The 19,414-nt window shown below is 38.8% G+C and overlaps 1 protein-coding gene across 1 annotated transcript; it reads left to right on the top strand.

The window, feature by feature from the left end:
- The first annotated feature begins 15,905 nt into the window (after nucleotides 1–15,905).
- Nucleotides 15,906–19,017, top strand: LOC135943885 (uncharacterized). Its single transcript, XM_065490552.1, has 9 exons — nucleotides 15,906–16,042; nucleotides 17,222–17,268; nucleotides 17,357–17,435; nucleotides 17,492–17,694; nucleotides 17,753–17,931; nucleotides 17,992–18,133; nucleotides 18,189–18,405; nucleotides 18,459–18,712; nucleotides 18,773–19,017. The coding sequence occupies exons 2-9, from the start codon at nucleotides 17,247–17,249 to the stop codon at nucleotides 19,015–19,017; spliced, it is 1,341 nt and encodes a 446-aa protein (XP_065346624.1). The 5' UTR covers nucleotides 15,906–16,042; nucleotides 17,222–17,246.
- The last annotated feature ends 397 nt before the right edge of the window (nucleotides 19,018–19,414 follow it).

The following is a 19,414-nucleotide window of genomic DNA, read 5'->3' as shown; positions in this document are numbered from 1 at the left end:
GAACGTCTTAGGACAGTTCACTGCGAACTGGCAGATGTAGGGCAGAAGATCGTCGCAATTCCTATGCACCATCCCCTTCTTTTCAGGGGATGAAATCAAAACAGCTAAACAGCTTTCGAGATTGGAAGGAGGCACGTCTGGTGGCATCCAGAAGTTGGACAAAGACACCAGCGCCGAGGACATGTTGTGGCCAGTCGAGCACCATCCGTACTTTTTTCCAGATTCGCATTTTTCGTCAACATTCGAGCCACTCGTCCAGAACGAACCTACAACTGCTGTATATTTTTAAATTGAATTCAATTTTTAAGACTTTGGTTGAATTTACCTGTTTTCAAACTGGCAAGACAATTCTGTTCCTCGATGGAAGTGACAGCCAAGAGCGACATGTCCATCGCCTTGCACCGCAATCCAGCTTCGTTTCTCGCCACCTTCAAGAGATTAGTGGATTTTAAGTTTTTTTTTAGTTTTCTTTTCTCACATTAACACTAGAAACGAAATATTTCTTGTTGCACAAGGTTGCGGTTAGCACTGAACCCTCCGCTGAAAGTGAAAATCCGATTTCTTTTCATATTATTCGCATTAAGTTCTATTTTTTTGTACCTGATGAAGGCTTAGATGTTGTTTTTACCTGCGTAAGTGATAAATGTAGGTCTTAAAACTATACATATTTAAAGGTTTTAATTACCGAAATAAATTTGTCAAAGTCTGAGCACATCATTGAACAGGATTTGGACTGAAAACCCAATTATTTTCCATTATATGTATAAGTTGATTTTTTTCTGTTTTTTTATACAACTGTCGTAGTGGTTGTTGTTGTGGAGGTAGTGGTTCTGGTAGTTATTTTGGTGGTTGTTGTTGTTCTCGTAGTTGTTGTTACGGCTTCGGTGGTCATAGTGGTTGTTGGCACCATAGTTTTGGCTAAACCAGTTGTCGTTGGAGATGTTGTAGTTGTCACTTCCGTCGTAGTTGGAATTGCGGTTGACGAAGAAGTGGTTGTGACACTGATTGCAGTCGTCATAGCGCCTCTGGTGCTCTCAAAAACGGGCGTAAAAATTGATTTTACCGCGGTGGTTGGCGAGTTTTCAACGGATGAGACGATAATTCTTTGGGTTGTTGTGTTTTCTTTCAAGTCAATCGACTCAGTCGCTTCAGATGTGTCCACGTCTTTACTTGTGCTCTTCAAATCTTGATCTTAAATTTAAATTCCGTAGTTTATAATCTGGATTCAACCCAACGCTATAGCGGCAAACGCGTTGACAGAAAATTTAAAAAATGTACAACATACCAGTCATTTCAACATTTGTTTCCGTGAATGTTGTCGCGCCATTCGCGTCTGCAGAGCTTCCTGTCGAAGCGACTGTCGTGTTCAACGAAGCTGGCAGGCTGGTGAGCTTGGGAAACAAAATTTTTCATGTGTTCCACATTAATGAGATATTTTGACTCACTTTGCTGTTTTGCCTCATTGTCGTTTTGACTCTTTTGGCGCTGGACGCCGGCAGACACCTTTTGAAGCCGCAGCACTTGATAATTGCTATCCTCCGCGATGTTTTCAGCTGAACAGCTGAAAATTTGTTACGTAACAATTTGTGTTAAATACTGAAAACTCTTTTTAAACTTACCAGAAATTCCTTTAGCAAGATTAAAGCTTAGTTTTATCCCACTCTTTGTGTGAACAATGGTAAAATAATTTAAAAACGCAGTCTGAATTAGTTTCTACACTCACGAGGGAGAAGGCTTGTCCGAAAATGATCAGAAATGTGGAAAATACGATGCTCACGAAAGGAAAATTCATATTTATCGAGTCGACTCTTCAGCTAGACTGCGTTGTACTGACGGGGATTCACATTTTTATGACCGACACCTCGTGTTTTTAATGATGTGCATTTACATCCTGTTTTCCTGCTGCTTGAGCTCTTTCCATGATGGCCGCGATGGCCTACATATTTAAAATAATCGTTAATTAGGGCTGCAGTTGTGTGTGATAAAATTTGTTGTCTATTTTTTAATATAACTATTTAAATTAACATTGATTTCTGCACGGTTATTGGTGGCGAAGGAAAAAACAAACAAACCAAATTTTCTGCTTTTTGGGAATCGGAAATTCCTCTAATTAGGGAAATTACATATCAAGGTCATGCGACCCTGAAGAACATTTATTTTTGAAGCGAAGAATGGTGTGATTGAAGCCTGATTAAAAAATCCGGGGAATTTCTAGAAAAACAAAGAACACTTTAAATATTTTTCTGGCGAAATAAATGACGATTTTTATAAAGAGCTCGCCACTTGATTTTCCAAAATTTGAACGGCAACCTGGGATGTTGACGAAGCGCCGCGGCTGCCGAGGGAATTACGAGCCCACTACTTGCTTCCCACCAATCTGTTCACCTTCGCACGCTGCAAATATTTTCTGCAACAATACGACTGTGATATCTGATGCCATGTGTGAGAATATGCAACTCGCTAAGCGAAAACTCAACGCCGGTTGCCTACTTCCACTCGCTGCAGGCGCACGTTTTCAAAGGAAACTCGCGCCGCCCTTATCGTGCCCATTGACGATTGACGCTGCTTGTCCGTGCGCCGAAAGAGCGAAATACAATTTTTAAAAAATCGCCATAATTTGCCTATGGGCCGGAAAATTCTCAAACTCGGTTTCGCATCATTATTCGTCAGTTAAAAAATGATAGGCTAGTAATCATGGCCAAATTAAAATTATAACTAAAAAAATTAATACTTCCCATGTGATTCTTATGGAAAAACAAAAAGGTCACGGTTTGTAAAGTTTAAAATCCTAGGATTTTGATCCGATTGGCTCGTTTTAGGTCTTAAAACGATGCCAAATCAATTCCGCATTGTTGTTCTTGAGCCTTTCTATTTTTGTGAAGGGCCAGAGCAAGCCCTGATGAAAAGTTTAAAAAAGGGCAACCTCTCCAAGCTAACAACTCCGGCCCAACCCATTTTTTCCCGCACGGGGACCCACCATAATGGATTCCCACACACCCCCATCGTACGTGCTGGTTTAACGCCGGTCTGGAAACTGATTTTGAGATTTTTCGTGGCCAAACAAAAATTAAAATTAATTATTTTTCTCTTCGCGCAAAAGGCGAAAATGGTTTTGTTTTTAATTAAATTCGGTCGTTTGATCTATCGTCGACCACGACCCCTCAACGGACAGGTGTTTGATTGGGTATTTACCTAGGATATATAAACGACCTTTTTCAGGGTGCCCCGACCTGAGATCTGTTCCCAAGCAGGTTTTTAATGCTTTTTTCAAGCACATTTAGCGATACTCGGTGATTTTTCATCCTTGTCTGTCCCCAACCTTCCTAAGGTCACGCGTCCCGAGGACTATTATTTGCGGTTTTGCCAGCGCTGACCCTTATTTTTGAGTCTTTCGGTCGCAATAATGATAATTTAGGACGATTTAAAGATTTCAAACCATTTTTGCGCTGTTTTTGCTGCCGCCGCGAGTGAGTGTGTGAGTTTCACAGCGACACACACGCCTTATCAAAATAAAAAACTCGCTTTTTGCTGGCTTCCTGCAGAGAATAAATTTCACTGCGCGCCGCGGCGAGCAGTTTGCGACTCGCAAAGCTACAAATCTGCGCCGGTTGCCTACTTCCACTTCCTGCAGGCGCGTCTTTTAGAAGGAATAAAATACCACGTATTTCATAAAATAATATTTTAAAAAAATTAAGAAATAATAATAAACAAACGGGCATGCTTGTGACGAAAAATAGCATCGTTTTTATTCTCTTTGCATGAAAAATTAAAACTGTGGAAAAACCTGTACTAGCGAAGCCAAATGATGCACTTCATCTACAGATTTTCGTGCTCCTTTCGAAGGTCCCGCAACAATTGGAGGCTCAGAAAAAAACCAATCGAATTTAAAATCTATTAAATTGTTCAATTGGACAAAATTGAGTGAGAAATTCTACAAGTGCAGACGGTTGTGAAGGTGCCCAGCGAAAAAAAAGAGCAAACTAATTTCACAGAAGAAACAAGTCACGCCTCCTTCATCTAGAATTCGTTAAAGAGAAATTCGCAGCATATTATTTTCAATTTCATATCAAATCGATTAAAATTAACAGAGCGGATCTTTAATAATAATTATACTCGCGTCCTTATCAGCGTTTCCTCTTTTTATTTGCTCTCTTTACCACAATCCTCAAGGTTGTTTACTTTAAATTGTCGCTTTTTGCGGTTGGCACTAACTTTAACTGCAGATAATTTCTCTGGAAAAATTGTGGTGTTGTTTCTCTCGCTCTTTTTGTAGGGTTTAATGAATAAAAATTCCATTGTATTTTAATTGATCCAATTTTAATCTGTATTAAAGCAGTTTTAGTTCAAATACAATGTTAACAATAAACCATGTCAGCGAACAAATTCTTCTCTGCATCCTCTGCGGAAGGAGGGAAACACGAAGCTAGGCGGGCAATCATCGTCATCAAATCGTCTGCTTGCGGTGTTGGCAATTCCGAAAATCGGTCGTGATTGGGCGCAGACAGAATCGATGAGAACTGTCGCGGAGAGCAAGAAGAGAACAAGTGCGAGCTGGCGTGACATTTTCACAAGACTTCTTAATTTCCGTCTAATGGAAGCGAGTGGAAGATTAATTCACACCGCACGCAGCTGTGACATGTGTATATATAGTCGTAGGCTCCCTTCTTCTCCCACTTTCTTGCGGTTGCTACAAACTGATAACAATTAACCGCCAAAAAAGAGAAAGCACTGTATGTTCACAATTTTTTAGTACTTTCCTTTTGAGACAGTTTTTTCAGAAATTTAAACGGCAACTTGCGGAATTTTTATCTTCTGGCGGGATTTTTTCAAAGCGTTATTTTCAGGAATTTTCGATTTCTTCCATTTAGCAGCTACGTGCATTCTTCATCGTTGGCAACAAATTTTAATCAAAACGTGTTGTCTCAAGTAGATCCATGTAGGGCGACGAATGACATTATTTATTTGAATTTTGGATACAATACAAGCAGGAATTCATGAATAAAAAATAATTTGTCAGAGCTTATCCACAAATCAACTTGTTCTTGGTGAGTAGGGCATTCTTTCTACAAATTTAAATCAGCAACGGCCGACAATTTTGGGCGAATTTCCGGACGCCTTTTGCAGGACACGGCGAGTTGTCCTCTGGACCGAAAAAGGGATCACGCGCCGCCAACAGTCCTCAGGTGGCGCAGAAAGCCGAGGGTGAAAAATCGTGACCGAGAAAAAGGAATCGAAAACCGTGGCCAAGGAGGAAATGCTCGAAGTGCTTTTAAAAAATCGTCAAAGGATGTGGACGGGAAAAAGACGCAACACCACACGCAAATTGGCTGCTCTTCGTCACGTAGGCCAGTGACTTCTACAGCAGGAAAGGAAACAGATTTGTTCTTGGCGAGCTCCCGTCAAATTCACGCTGCCGAAATGATTTCCAGCGTGTTATTCAAGTCAATTCATTCATTTTTTTCTTCCTTTGCAGAGTTTTTGTCCCGTATTTTTCCTTGCGTGTACAACAATCTCACGATAGGAACTTTTTTTGTTAAATTACTGTAAGGAATATTTTTCTGTGACCAGAAAATGTTTAAAAATATTGAAATATAGAAATGCGTCCCTTCATTTTATTTTACACCTGAAAGATTTCGATTTATTGTGATCATAAGATCCATAAAATTTATCGATCAGAATAAATTTACTGGATTATAAAAAAGAGAAAATCTACAACTGTAGACGCGGTGGTGAAGTTTACCCGGCGAAAATGAGAGCAAAATAATTACACAGACGAAACGAGTCACGCCTCCCACATCTAGAATACATTTAAGAGAAATTCGCAGTCTATTATTTTAAATTTCATATTAAATCGGTTAAAATTATCAGAGCGGATCCTTCATTATCTCATTACTCGCGTTCTTATCAGCGTTTCCTCTTTTTATTTGCTGTCTTTACCACAATCCTCAAGGTTGTTTACTTCAAGGCGAAACGTGTTGTCGGGATTTCCCTGCAAGTCCTTTAAATTGTCGCTTTTTGCGGTTGCCACTAACTTTAACGATAGAATAAATTGTGGTGGCGTTTTTCTCGCTCTTTTTATAGGGCATAATTAATAAAAATCCCATTGTCTTTTAATTGCAACAATTTCAAACTTTATTAAAGCAGTTTTAAGTTGACAAATATTGAGTTAACAATTAATCATGTCTGCAAACCAGCAATTTTTCTGCACTCTTTGTGGACAGAGGAATACACGAAGCCAGTTGGGCACCCAACAATTGATTGCAATCTGTTTGGGCCTGTGGCAATTAATCCTGCTCCTGCTCCTGTGAGCCATGGTGGTTGGGCGCCGACAAAATCGATGAAAACTGTCGCGGAGAGCAAGAAGAGAACAAGTGCGAACTGGCGTGACATTTTCACAAGACTTCTTTCCGTCGAAGAGGAAATTTTGATTTAACACCGCACGCACAGCTGTGACAAATATATAGTCGAAGGCTCCTTCCTGCCCCTCGCACACTTGAGGTTGCGAGAAACTGCGATAACAATTAACCGCAGAAAAAGGCAGCAGTTCTTTTGTAGTTCCAGAGTATTTTCCTTTTGAGACGATTTTCGCAATAATTTAAAAATATAATTTCAGAACGGTGCTAAAAATCGTAGAAATTCGGAAAAGGAACCAGGGGTGCAAGCCCATTAATAATTCGTGATTTTTGTAATAATGATAATTTAAGAAGAATTAAGAATTTTAGACCATTTTTGTCCTGTTGTTGCGCCTGCGTTGATTTTGATCTGCAAATTTTTGATCGCGTGAGCAGCCACCAGCCGAGGAATTTACAAACCGCACATTTCCTCTGTTATTTGATAAAACTTTGAGACTGTATGCAGCCGGTTTGACTTCATTGCAGCGCAGATGGCCTAGATTTTCTTTTTCCCAGCGCGTTGTACTCCATCCATCAAGTTTGCTTCGGTCCTGATTTTTATTTATTATTTTCAAAATCACCAATTCTTGAGTGATTCAAGCGGCGGGCGACAGATGGAGCGCGACGGCTCTCTTGGCAGCAAACACGTGGTCTCTGACGTCACCCCTGTTGCTTTTTTGATCTTAGATTAAACGCGGAAAACAGCCAGCATCAGCAGTCAGAAGTCAGCAATGCGTCTTGTGAGTGAGCCGGCTGTGCGAGCTTAAGTTTCATGTTTGTGATAGGATCGCGTAGTGATTTTTGCGGAGGAATTGGTGCATCCCTTGGACCTGCTGAGAGGGTGAGTAGGAAAAGAAACTTAGTTCTCACTGAGAATTTATCTGTGCAAGAGTAAGACGTTAATATATTGAATTCATTGTGGCAAATGCTTGATTTTTAACGCATCTCTGCGGATTAAAGCTGAATGCATTTTTTGTTTGTCGTGTGATATTTATAAACGCTCATTTTATGCGATCTTTAACATTTGTCCCAGCAAATAATGTAAATCTATGTCTTTTTTAATCCTATTAATTGTTATTTTCCGAATGAGGCCCTTGAGAAGAAAAAATGGGTCCTTTGTTGCCTTAAAAAAGTAGCAGGACTGGAATTCTTCCTGAGGACACAGAAATTACAGGACAGTTGATTCTGAATGACTCTTAATTATTCGCCCATAGGATATAGTAGTGGCATAAATTGTTTCTTTCAAAAGAAGCCGGAAATGCGAGTGATTCCTCAATTTTGTTATATATATTGAACCGCTGCTCGGCAGATTCCATGGGCTATGAGCTCACGGAGTCCCAATAGCACCGCTGAGGAGATAAAATGGGACCCGAGTGTCCGCAGAGGAGCTTGGGACAATTAAGGCCAGCCCGTTGAGCTATTTGAGTATTTCAAGTCTATAAAATAACCGCACCATTTGCTATCTCTGACATTGGGCAGCCAGAATTAGATCCTTGACAATGAGAAGTGTTCAAATATCTCACATTGCTTTGACACTTCTGAGAAATGCATTTTAGCAATGTGAGCCAACGCCAGGATTTCGCTAAACAAGGTCTCTTGTATTTCAGGTTAAAATGCAGTTGTTATAATACAATGGAGGAAATATTGAAAAAAGGTATTACGAAGTTCTTATTATAAAAGAAAACAATCTAAGCGTGTGGGCTCTAAAATTATTACAAAATTCCTTAGAAACATTAAAAAATAGGAATTATTTTAAAGGTGAAGAAGAAGGTCGTCCCGTTGGGCAGGCAAACCTTGGTTTCTTTAAAACTGACGCCCAGATAACTAAAGCAAACGAGTAAAAATAAACCATGAAAGCTTTAGACTTTGAAATTGACTGCCCTTTTGTTCAAAGCGTTTTTGTACTTGTCGTCCACTATGATTTTGCGAACCAAGAAATTACTCGAAAAGGGAATTCTCTGGACGTGCAGAACCTGAAGACATCTTTCGGGAAAAACAGGAATTGCAACTTTCGTGATCTTAGGTCGCCGAAAAAAGAGCATTTGCTCGATTTTCTTGGTGATCAGGATAAGCTGCTACGGTTTTTCTCCTCAAACGGTTAACGCACTTTTAATAATATAAAATTTCTTACTCAATTTGAATAATCTGTAGCACCCCCAGACGTATTTCTTCTCTTTGTTCTTTCTCATGGATATGAAGAAGGCAAAATTTATACTGACCACTTGCTCGACGATCAGAAAACGCTTGCTCATTTTACGACGGATGAAATCTTCGAGTCGATCAAAAAGTTGACCAAGTTCGAAAAAAGCCTCAAACTGATTAATTTCGGCGTAGGTTGCGGACTAAAAATTTAATGGATAGCGTTGCTAAAAGAAAGTAATCGAATTTCCAGCCCTGTCGCGGACCATTGGCTGACTCCAAGTTAAAAAATAATGAGGACGAGCGAAAAGAAACGTACAGAAACCGCAACTCCTGCAGGATCACGCTGATGCCCGATATTCACAATTTGGTGGTGTTCTATTCAACTGTCGAAAGTAAGCTGCGACTTAATTATGTATCTTATATTATGAATTTTAATATTTCGTCCCTTGCAAAGCAACTATGGCAAACACAAGTGATCGAGGGTCTTGGTTTGTACAAAAATACTGCGACTGTTTGAATCAGACCGAGGAAAAGCCTTTATTGACATTCCTCTCGAGGGTGCAGAACAAGGTGCACTTTGCGTCGCGCGCCATGACTGATTTGAAAACAGGCGAATCCCTTGCTCAGACGCCAGAAATAAAGATGTTCACTCAAGATCGGGAATTCTTCATTTCAAGGTATGGAATACAATTATTTTAATTAAATTTACAATGTTATTGGATCTCTTTCAGGACACTGATTGCTCCAGTGACATTTCAGAGTACTGATGGAAAAATGGCAAAACCTGGATTAAATACGACGTATTCCGAATCATTCTCATGGAAGTCTGACGAAGGACAGAACGTTAGAGGTCGGAACGCGTTCATTTTGTTTGAACAACATAATTCAGAAGCCCAAGAACTGATTAAGTCCGTTCGTAACTTGGACTTCGAGACAAGATTGTTTCAACTAACCAAACTCTCTTTGGACTCGTATTTAAAAATTTGTGAGCTTCCCAATTTTAGTTGATTTCGGAACTAACTTTGACACATTAATTTCTCAGGTAGCGAGTTAGAACACGACGTCGGCTGCATTTTGACTTGCATTTTTGGCGAAGTGAGTGAAAACGATGCGAAGGAAGTTTGCATCCTTGTCGACCAAAGGAAGATGCCAATCACAGATATTCTGCACAGCTTTGTCGGCCCGAAAAATGCCAAGTGGATCGGCAAACCAAAAATATTTATTCTTATTAATCAAGAGGCCTTGGAAAATGACGCAGTAAGTCATTACTGAAATTTTGAACGTTTCAGTTTTTTTAATTGAGTTATCCTAAAAGATTTTACCGGAGAGAGAGTTTTATATATCAGCTACGAATCACAGTGGCTGGCTAGTTCTGATTATAAAAGATAAAGGTATTAATACTAAAAGCTAAAATTTCGATTTTCAAGTTTGATATGATCTGTGTTCTATAGAATTTTTAGAAAAACTGATCAGGATATTCAAAAGCGAAGAACTTAAAAAAGGAAAAAGCCTTCAAGAACTTTTGCATCCTTCACTGATTTCTGAATCAAAGAAGAACAGTGTTTTGCTCAACTCAACACTGCAATACCTCCTCGACTTCCCCGACTGGCCACGATCGTTCGTCAGGTTAAGTTTCAGTTTGACGGGCAATGAAAGCTCGACGGTCAATATCTTCGAATTTAATGAAATGGTTAAAGAAGCGAAAAAATCATTTAAAAAGGGTCAAGTTTGGCTCATGAGTTCCGTTGCCGGAGCTGGAAAATCAACAGTCCTCAATGAAATCACTTACCAACTCGGGAAATCTGACCCTGACTTGAAAGTTTTGTATATTTCACTGAAAAAATATTCGCTTGCCATTTTGAACATGCCCAGACTGAACCAATTCCTGGCGCATGCAACACATCATTCCAAAGACGATGTAAAAAGGTGGATTAAACAGAAAAAAGCCGTTGTACTCTTTGACGGATTCGATGAAATCTGTCCTATTCTCAGAGAAAACGTCATCACGTTGTTCCATGCTTTGAAAGAAAGGCAAGTTTCCATGTTTATTGCAACGAGACCCCACGAAGCTGAAATTATCAAGGAACGAATTAATTGCAACGTACTTGTAGGAGTTGAATCTCTAAACGAAGAAAAGCAAATCGAATTCTTGAAGGTTGTAGCTGGAATGAACGAAGAAGAAAGCAAACAGTTCATAAGTGATTTTGAAGAGAAGGACATTTTGGAGAATCCATTGCACCTCTCACTGCTAGCAAAAATCAAAAGCGAAGGAAACTTGTATCAAATCTACGCTGAGGTTGTTGAAAAGAAACTTGAACTCTGCTTAGTAAAGGACGGATACAACATTGACGACACGTCAAATTTCCATCTAAAGATGGCATTGGCTTCGAATCTTCTTCAACTGATTGCTTTACGCTTCCTGAGGAATGAGAGTCTGATTGGACACGGAGTAAGTAAGGAAGATTTAGAAAAGATGAACGATTACGGCGTCGCGACTGTTCTTGACGAAGAAGTCACGTTTGTTCATCAGACCTTTGCAGAATTCCTGGCCACAAAGCAATTCTTGAAGGATTTTGAGTTATCACAAGCATTGGATCCGGCGCTCTTCCAAGATGGCACTTCTGCGCAGTGCAGGAAGTTTTTAGACCTATACTACTGCACTCTGGAAAATGAGGAAACAGAAGACATAGAGGAGCACACGGAAGCTCTTTTAGCTGTAGCAAAATCTATTGGTCCTGTTAATTTCTTGGAACAGGTTGTTGAAGAAAATCTAAGACAGGTTTTCACAATGGTCATGACCCGAATTTCGTTCCATGCAGAATCAAATGCTTCCATTTGCATAGAAAAAAGCCCTGAACTGTTGATGAGTTCAATCGGCAATGAAGAAATCGCCATTCAACTGCTGGAGATGGGAGTTTTTGATAAAACAGGATTGGAAAAAATTCTGCCTGAATTGCTGAGGAAAATTGAAAAAAATAATGCGGTTATTATCCTGGAGAAATTGAGATTGGAAATTTCGGATCTACCAGATTTAATTGAAGAATGCTACTCAAACGATTCTGAATCGAGGAAAGATCTGATGAAAGTGGGATTTGCAGCAATTCAAAAAGATTTTGACATACTTCTCGACATGCTTATTCAGATTGGAATACGTGCTGTTGATGCATTTGAAAAAGAAGAAAACCGTTTCTTTAAGGCTTGCAGATATGGAAGTGTCAAGTGCTTGAGAGTTCTGGTTAGATATGGTGCTCGAAAAGTAATTTTCGCCAGGACTCGCTATGATCCATTGAATGTGGCCACAGAATTTGGTCATTTGGACATGGTTAAGGTCCTTCTGGAAGAAAATTCCAACGTATTCAAGCGAGACGAATCTACATTGGTCCTCAAAGGGGTTCAAAATAATTGGAATCCATTCCAATATGCAATCGTGTACGGACGTAAAGAAATTGCCGAATATTTGCTCTCAAAGTGCCCCGGTTTTATTGACATTAAAACAAAGTGCGGAAAAAACCCTATGCACTTGGCAGTTATTTTGAGAAAGTGGGGAGTACTGGAATGGCTCGCTCAGTTACCAAACACCGATATCAAATCTTTGATCCCTGACAAAGCTCATAGAAAATTATGGACACAATTTGAGCTTCAAAATTATGAACACTACTTATTACTTCAAGGCGAAGTCAAAGAAAAGGACAAAAAAGGGAGAACGGTCCTTCATTACGCTGCAAAATACGGTTATACAGATCTCGTTGCAAAATTCATCGAAGCCGGTAGCGACATCGATGCCGAGGACGTTGACGGCTGGAACGCATTACACTATGCTTGTCTCAGAGACAAAAATATTGATACAATTAAACTGCTACATTCACGGAGCAAACACCTAGCTAAGACAAAGACTAGAAGAGGAAAAACATCTTTGCATATTATGGCGCAATATTGCAACAAAAACGATTTTGGAACAGCTATTTCAAGGAATGTAGAAATTGCGAGGTTTTTGGTTGAGGACGCTGGAGCCAATTTGAGAGAGAGGGACTTCAAAAATCATTTAGCTAATACAATAGCTGTTAATAGAAATCTAGACAAATCATTGATCATGTTTCTAAGAGCACAATATATTGATCCCTCTGCCAAAAATGAATTGAAGAATGCAACAGAATATATTTCTTCTTCAGAAGCTGGTGCTTTACTGTCATTGCAGCAGTGGATTCAACAAGGCGGAGATTTATCAATGAGAGACGAACATGGACGTACGTCATTGCACTTAGCAGAAAGGAAAGGAAAGTTTAGATTTAGATTTTTTCAAAACAAGAACAAACCTGGACTAAATGTACAGTTCGCAGAACAAAAGAGTGAAGACTCGCCCTTGCTTGCATGTAAACAAAAAAATTGGAATAAGGCTAAAAATTTGCTTGATACCAAGTATTTGAGGATCAACAGGCAAGACAAAGATGGAAGAACAGCTCTGCACTATGCCGCAGAAGAAGGAAATTTGGATTTAGTTCAACAGATGCTTAACCAAACAGCTGATGTTAATTTAAAGGATTACAATGGATGGACTGCGTTGCATTACGCCATTCTTACAAATAATCAAGATTTGGTTCAAAAGTTGCTCGACAATGGTGCTGATATCGATTCGAAAACTACGAGAGGAGAGACAGCCCTGCACCTCACAGCCTATAAAGGCTAGTCATTCGCGGCTTAACTGAAGTGATTCGTTGGCTCGTCGATGGGAAAATCAAAGTCGATCTAGACAAAAGCAATGAGCTTGGTTTGACCGCTCTCTTGCTTGCTTGCCGCAGAAATATGTGGGAGGTCGTCCAGTTATTGGTGGACAACAACGTGGACATTACCAAACCAGACCGAGCGGGTAAAACCGTTCTCCATTACGCTAAAGACTCAGCAAATATTGATTTGTATGAAAAACTGTGTGTTTTAAGCGCTACTAAATGATCTGATTATTATTTCAGAGCTTTGTAATGTAAAGGAATGATTTTCAAATCAATGTTTCTATTAACTCTTTCTTAAACTGTAGAGAAAATAATTAATAAAATTATTTAAATAAAATTCCGTATTTGTATTTTTTAAATCACTTTAGCACATATTTAGTAAGCTAAAAAGGGCCTAACGGTCTGGCTGCTGAAGCAGTGGCTGAAGGAATTAGAGAGAAACTATAATAATGAAACATGAGAGAGAGGCAGTCGTTGCGAAGACGGCATTTCAGGATCCGCTCCAGTTCCGTATAACGTAAGTGGTCAAAGGGTACTAATCATATTTTTTATTTTGCTAGTTGCAGATTGACAGAGGGACGCGGCACGAGTTAGGCCATCGCTTCCTGGGCCGCTGGGGCCCTAGCTACGGGGTTCGTCTCCCTCGTGTGATTTATTATTATTCGTTTAAGCCTTAGAAGAAAAGGGAACAAACCATATTGACGTGTGCAGCAAGTTACATTTATAATTTTCTTGCACAATTTTCTAATATCTACATCCGTAAGCAACTAGATCTATTTCCTGCTTTCACTAATCTCAAATTGATATGGCCGGCGGAAAAAGAGCGAGGAAGTAACAAACCGAACGTTATCGCTACTCTCTGATTGGACTCTTGCTCTTATAAAGCTTTGATACAATATATGCAACCGGTCTGTCTTTTTCGCCGCGCAAGTTGTATATATTAGCTTTTTGTTTCCTTCATATTTTGTCAGATACTACAGAAAGAACGAAAAAATTCAAATGAAAGTTTTATATTAAAATTACTCAAATGCGCAGCTCCTCTCTTCTAGCCGCACAAACATATAAAATGCAATGAGTGTACTGCCACAATAACAATAAATAATCATTTCTCGCGTCCTTATCAGCGTTTCCTCTTTTGTTATGCTCTTTTTACTACAATCAACAAGGTTGCTTACTTCAAAGCGAAACGTGTTATTTGGATTTCGCTGCATGTCCTTTAAATTGTCGATTTGGCACTAACTGTAACTAGAAAATTTCGCTGGAGAATTGTGGTGGTGTGTTTCGCTCGGTCTTTTTGTAGGGTAAAATGAATAAAAATCCATTGTCTTTTAATTGCAACAATTTTAAACTTTATTAAAGCAGTTTTTAGTTCAAATACAAAGTTAACAATAAATCATGTCAGCGACCAACAATTTCTCTGCACTCTTTGAGGTGGTAGGAAAGCACGAAGCCAGATTGGCACGGATCATGTCTGAATTGGATATTGGTAATGGAATTGCTAAAAGTTCCTCCATTAAATTTCCATGGTGACCATGATCGTGATGAAAGAGAAGAAAAAACAGTTTATTTACAATTTTTATTACTTTCCTGTAGAAACGGTTTTCTGAAAAATTTTTAAAGAAAATTTCAGAATGGTGCTATTTTTAGATTTCCAAAATATAACAATTATTACTTTTTGGATTTTTTGTACCTCCATATCTCGGGTTTTAAACATCACAAGTGCAAAACCTACACACCGATTGACTCTTCTGGACCTCTCCTGACCAGCTAAAGGGTTTAGAGGGTGCCTATTCTCCACCCCTAACGGGGAAATTATTTTTAAAAATGGTAAAAATGATTTTAAATACATTTTTACTGTACACAATAATAGCACAGGGTTGAAAGGGGTGGACGGCTAGCACCCCTTAACTTTTCAGCTGGTCAGGGTAGGTCGAGACGAGTCTAACAGTGGGTAATTTTTGCAATTCTGATCGTAAGAACCCGAGATTTAGAGTTAGCGAAATACGAAAGTCGAAATATTCGTCGTTTTGGTCTATTGCAAATTTTTTAAACTTAAAATCTCGCGTTCAACCCATCAGAATGGCAAAAAATAGCCACCGTTAGACTCGACACGACCTACACCAACCGCAGATAAAGTGTTTAGGCCAGGATGTTTTGGGCTTCGGCTCTGCTTGCGCGCCTCCAGCTCGAGCGGCGTCTCCTCGCGGCACACGCGGTGCACCCGATGCTCCGCTTGTTCGCTGTTCGCTTCACCTCCTCCAAAAACATTGCCCAAATTTCTAAACTTGCAATTATTGATCTTTAAAAGGAATGGCAGGGTCCGCCATTTTTAAATGAGACATCTTCAGGAAAATAAAAATTTGTTGCGAGGATTTGTTGAATTTTTGTATCAGAATATCATGAACATTTTTTAAACGCTTCAATTTCGATACATTTAAAAAACATTAGATTGGAAATAAAGACAAAATTACGCTTCTCGGTTTCATTTTTTTAAATTATTATTTAATCCCGCGGTTCACCAATCAATTCTCGCGTTGATTCACGCGGCGGGCGACAGACGGAGCGCGACGGCTCTCTTGACAGCAAACACGTGGTCTCTGACGTCATCCTTGTCGCTTTTAGATCTCGAAAGCATTCAACGCGGCGAGCAGCCAGCAAGCAGTGCGACTTGCGAGTGAGCCGGCTGAGCGAGCAAAAAAGTCTCATGTGTAGGATCGCGGAGTGAGATTCGAGGAGGAAAAAGAAGAATTGGGTCCACCTTCTGACCTGCTGAGTGCTGAGGCGGTGAGTGTTGAAAAAAGAGGATGTTGAAGCTTTTTTGCGACTGTAAATCGATCTGTACAGGAGCAGCAATTTTTATTCTCGAGATAACTGTGTAATGTTGTGCAAAAGTAAGACTTTTTTGCTCTTGATTTTTAACACACTTCTGCTTACAGTATTATAAAGCTCAATTATTTTATATCTTGTTAATCATTTCATTTTTAATTATTACGAAGAAGAGAGAAAAATACTATCAACCTGAAATAGATTTTAAATTAAATTGGGGAAAGTTCGACTAAAATATTAAAAATTGCTCTTAATAAAAATTATAATTTCTATGTTTTTAATTTTTAACTTTCGTAATTTCATGTGGAGTTACAGTTAAATTTCTTTTCCCGATTTCTCTCTTAATCATTTCTGAGCAATTAAATCAATTGAATTATTCATTTTTAATTAAACTAATACCTTTAGACTTTAGAGGAATATAAAACGAGTCTTAATTGATAAGTTTAAACCGTGTCATTAATAAACAGGACATTTCAACATAGATTAAACCTCTCGTTGCAATACGTTTTAACTCTATTAATGCGCTTTGATAAGGTTTAACCTTGTCACAATGTCGTTGATAAGCTTTTCCTCGTCAGATTGACTCTTTTTGATACAAATGTTGATTATAAATTTAATTTGCGAGGTTTATTTTGCATTTGACTCGGATAATTAAATAATGTTTGTGCGAGCTTTGGATGCAGTTATGATTAAATTCCTCTGTGTGCGCTGTTGAATTACAAATTTTCGCGTAAAAAGAAGGAATTGAAGTGATGAAATATTCAGAATAATAATAAATAAATATTATCTTTACCATATATTTTACAAAATTCATTTTCGTATTTCACACGATGCTAAATATAAATTTTCCCCATTTTGCTTCTATAAAAATAGATAATTAAGGTTTTTAAAACGGCGTCCTGAATTAGCACAGAAATTCCTCCTTTTTATACCCTTAAAAAGATAATAAACTGATCATAAAATTAGCATTAAACGAGGTTATGTGCAAAAGCAATGGTAATATTAGGGTCAACATGGGTATATCAGGTATACAGGGTATGCCTTAGGTACGCCAGCAAAAACACACACACAAATTTATTCGGGCTGGGAGTTTAATATTTCACCAAGCAAGGTCTCTATTTCCGGTCTGTATTTCAGGTTTCAATGCGGATATTTCAGCACAATGGAAGATATTTTGAAAAAAGGTATTGATTTTTTTAAATTGAGCGAAAACGTAAGGATCTCGAATTATTAGAAAAATCATAAGAAATAAAAACTCGAATTATTTTCAAGGTGAAGAAGAAGGTCGTCCCGTTGAGCAGGCAAACCTAGGTTTCTTTAAAACGGACGCCCAGATAACTAAAGCAAACGAGTAAAAATTTATTATCAATGCTTTAACTTTGAAACTGACTGCTATTTTTTTCAAAGCGTCTTTGTACTTGTCGTCCACTATGGTTTTGAGAACCAAGAAATTGCTCGAGAAGGAGATTCTTTTGACGTGCAGAACCTGAAGACATCTTTCGGGAAAAACAGGAATTGCAACTTTCGTGAACTTAAATCGCCGAAAAAAGAGCATCTACTCGATTTACTTGGCGATCAGGATAAGCTGCTACGATTTTTCTCCTCGAAAGGTGAGCTCACTCAGACTATAAATAATAGTATTTCTTACTAAATTTGTTAAATTTATAGAACCTCCAGACGTTTTTCTTCTTTTTGTGCTTTCTCACGGATATGAAGATGGCGTCATTTATACCGACTATTTCCTCGACGATCAGAAAACGCTCGTTCATTTCACGACGGATGAAATCTTTGAGTCGATCAAAAAGTTGACCAAGTTCGAAAAAAGCCTCAAACTGATCAATTTCGGTGTAAGTACCAGGCTCATTTTGTGGTTAAACGTCGTTTACAGAAACTACTCACATTTCCAGCCATGTCGCGGGTTATTGGCCGACTCCAAGTTCAACAGGAATAAGAACGTGTGTGAAGAGTCGTACAAAAACCGTAACACGTGCAGGATCACGTTCATTCCCTCAATTCACAATTTGGTGCTGTTCTATTCAACTGTCGAAGGTACGCTTGTAGATAATTTTAAATATGAACTAATTTAAAAAAAATCCTTTTAAAGCAACGAAAGCGAACACAAGTGAACGTGGGTCGTGTTTTGTACAAAATTACTGCGACTGTTTGAATCAGACAGAGGAGAAGCCGTTGTTGGAATTTCTCTCGATGGTGCAGAACAACGTGCACTTTTTGTCCATACCTAATTTCAAAACAGGCGAATCCCAGGGTCAGACGCCAGAAGTAAAGATGTTCACTCAAGACCGGGAATTCTTCATTTCAAGGTGGAGTGAGATTAGTTTAATTTAATCTATATTTTTGATTGGTTCTCTTTCAGAACAATGATTTCTCCAGCGACATATCAGAGTACTGATGGAAAAATGGTGAAGCCAGGGATAAAAACGACGCATTCGAAATCATTCTCATGGAAGTCTGACGAAGGACAAAACGTTAGAGGTCGAAACGCTTTCATCTTGTTTGAGCAACACGATGCACAAGTGCAAGAACTGGTTAATTCTGTTCGTAACTTGGACTTTGACACAAGATCGTTTCAACTAAACAAACTCTCTTTGGACTCGTACTTAAAATTCTGTGAGCTTTTTAACATTTTGTTGATTTAGGAAAACACTTTAAGACATATGATTTTCTCAGGTAGCGAGTTAGAACACGACGTTGGCTGCATTTTAACTTGCATGTTTGGAGAAGTGAGTGAAAATGATGCGAAGGAAGTTTGCATCCTTGTCGACCAAAAGAAGATGCCAATCACAGATATTCTGCACAGCTTTGTCGGCCCGAAAAATGCCAAGTGGATCGGAAAGCCAAAAATATTTGTTCTAATTAATCAAGGGGCCTTAAAATATGAAAATGTAAGTCAGCACTCATATTTTGATCGTTGAAAATTATCACGGTGCACCGGAGATGACGAAATGGGCGAGGAACATTGGTTTCCTTTGACTTCATTGACTGAGACTCCCTGCCAACGAACAATATGTTTTTATTTTATTGCTAATGGCAGGCTGGTGTCGGATCTAGCATAAGGTTTGCAGCAATCAAAAGCTATACTCCTCCTTGACCAAACGCAAAAAAAACTAAATCGGCACAATATTCCTTTCTCGATTTGTCCAAATCGAGAGCAAAATAACATACAGATTTCAATTGCGTTGCATTTAGTCGAAAAATAATGTGGCTTTCGATTGCTATCTAGTTTATTCTAGGACGACCAAAGTGTCTCGCCCATTTCGCCGTGTGTAGAGAACCGGGAAATTTATTTTAATTGAGCTCTTCTCTTAGCAT

Source organism: Cloeon dipterum, chromosome 4, assembly GCF_949628265.1.
Source record: "Cloeon dipterum chromosome 4, ieCloDipt1.1, whole genome shotgun sequence".
Classification (NCBI taxonomy): Eukaryota; Metazoa; Arthropoda; class Insecta; order Ephemeroptera; family Baetidae; genus Cloeon; species Cloeon dipterum.
This window is presented reverse-complemented; position numbering and strand designations above follow the sequence as displayed.

Bases quoted from the DNA above. Each gene is read 5' to 3' on its own strand.
- LOC135943885 (XM_065490552.1), top strand. From the start codon at position 17,247: ATGGAAGATATTTTGAAAAAAG. The intron at 17,269-17,356 runs GTATTGATTTTT...ATTATTTTCAAG, and splicing joins GGAAGATATTTTGAAAAAAG to GTGAAGAAGAAGGTCGTCCC. The intron at 18,406-18,458 runs GTGGAGTGAGAT...GTTCTCTTTCAG, and splicing joins CGGGAATTCTTCATTTCAAG to AACAATGATTTCTCCAGCGA.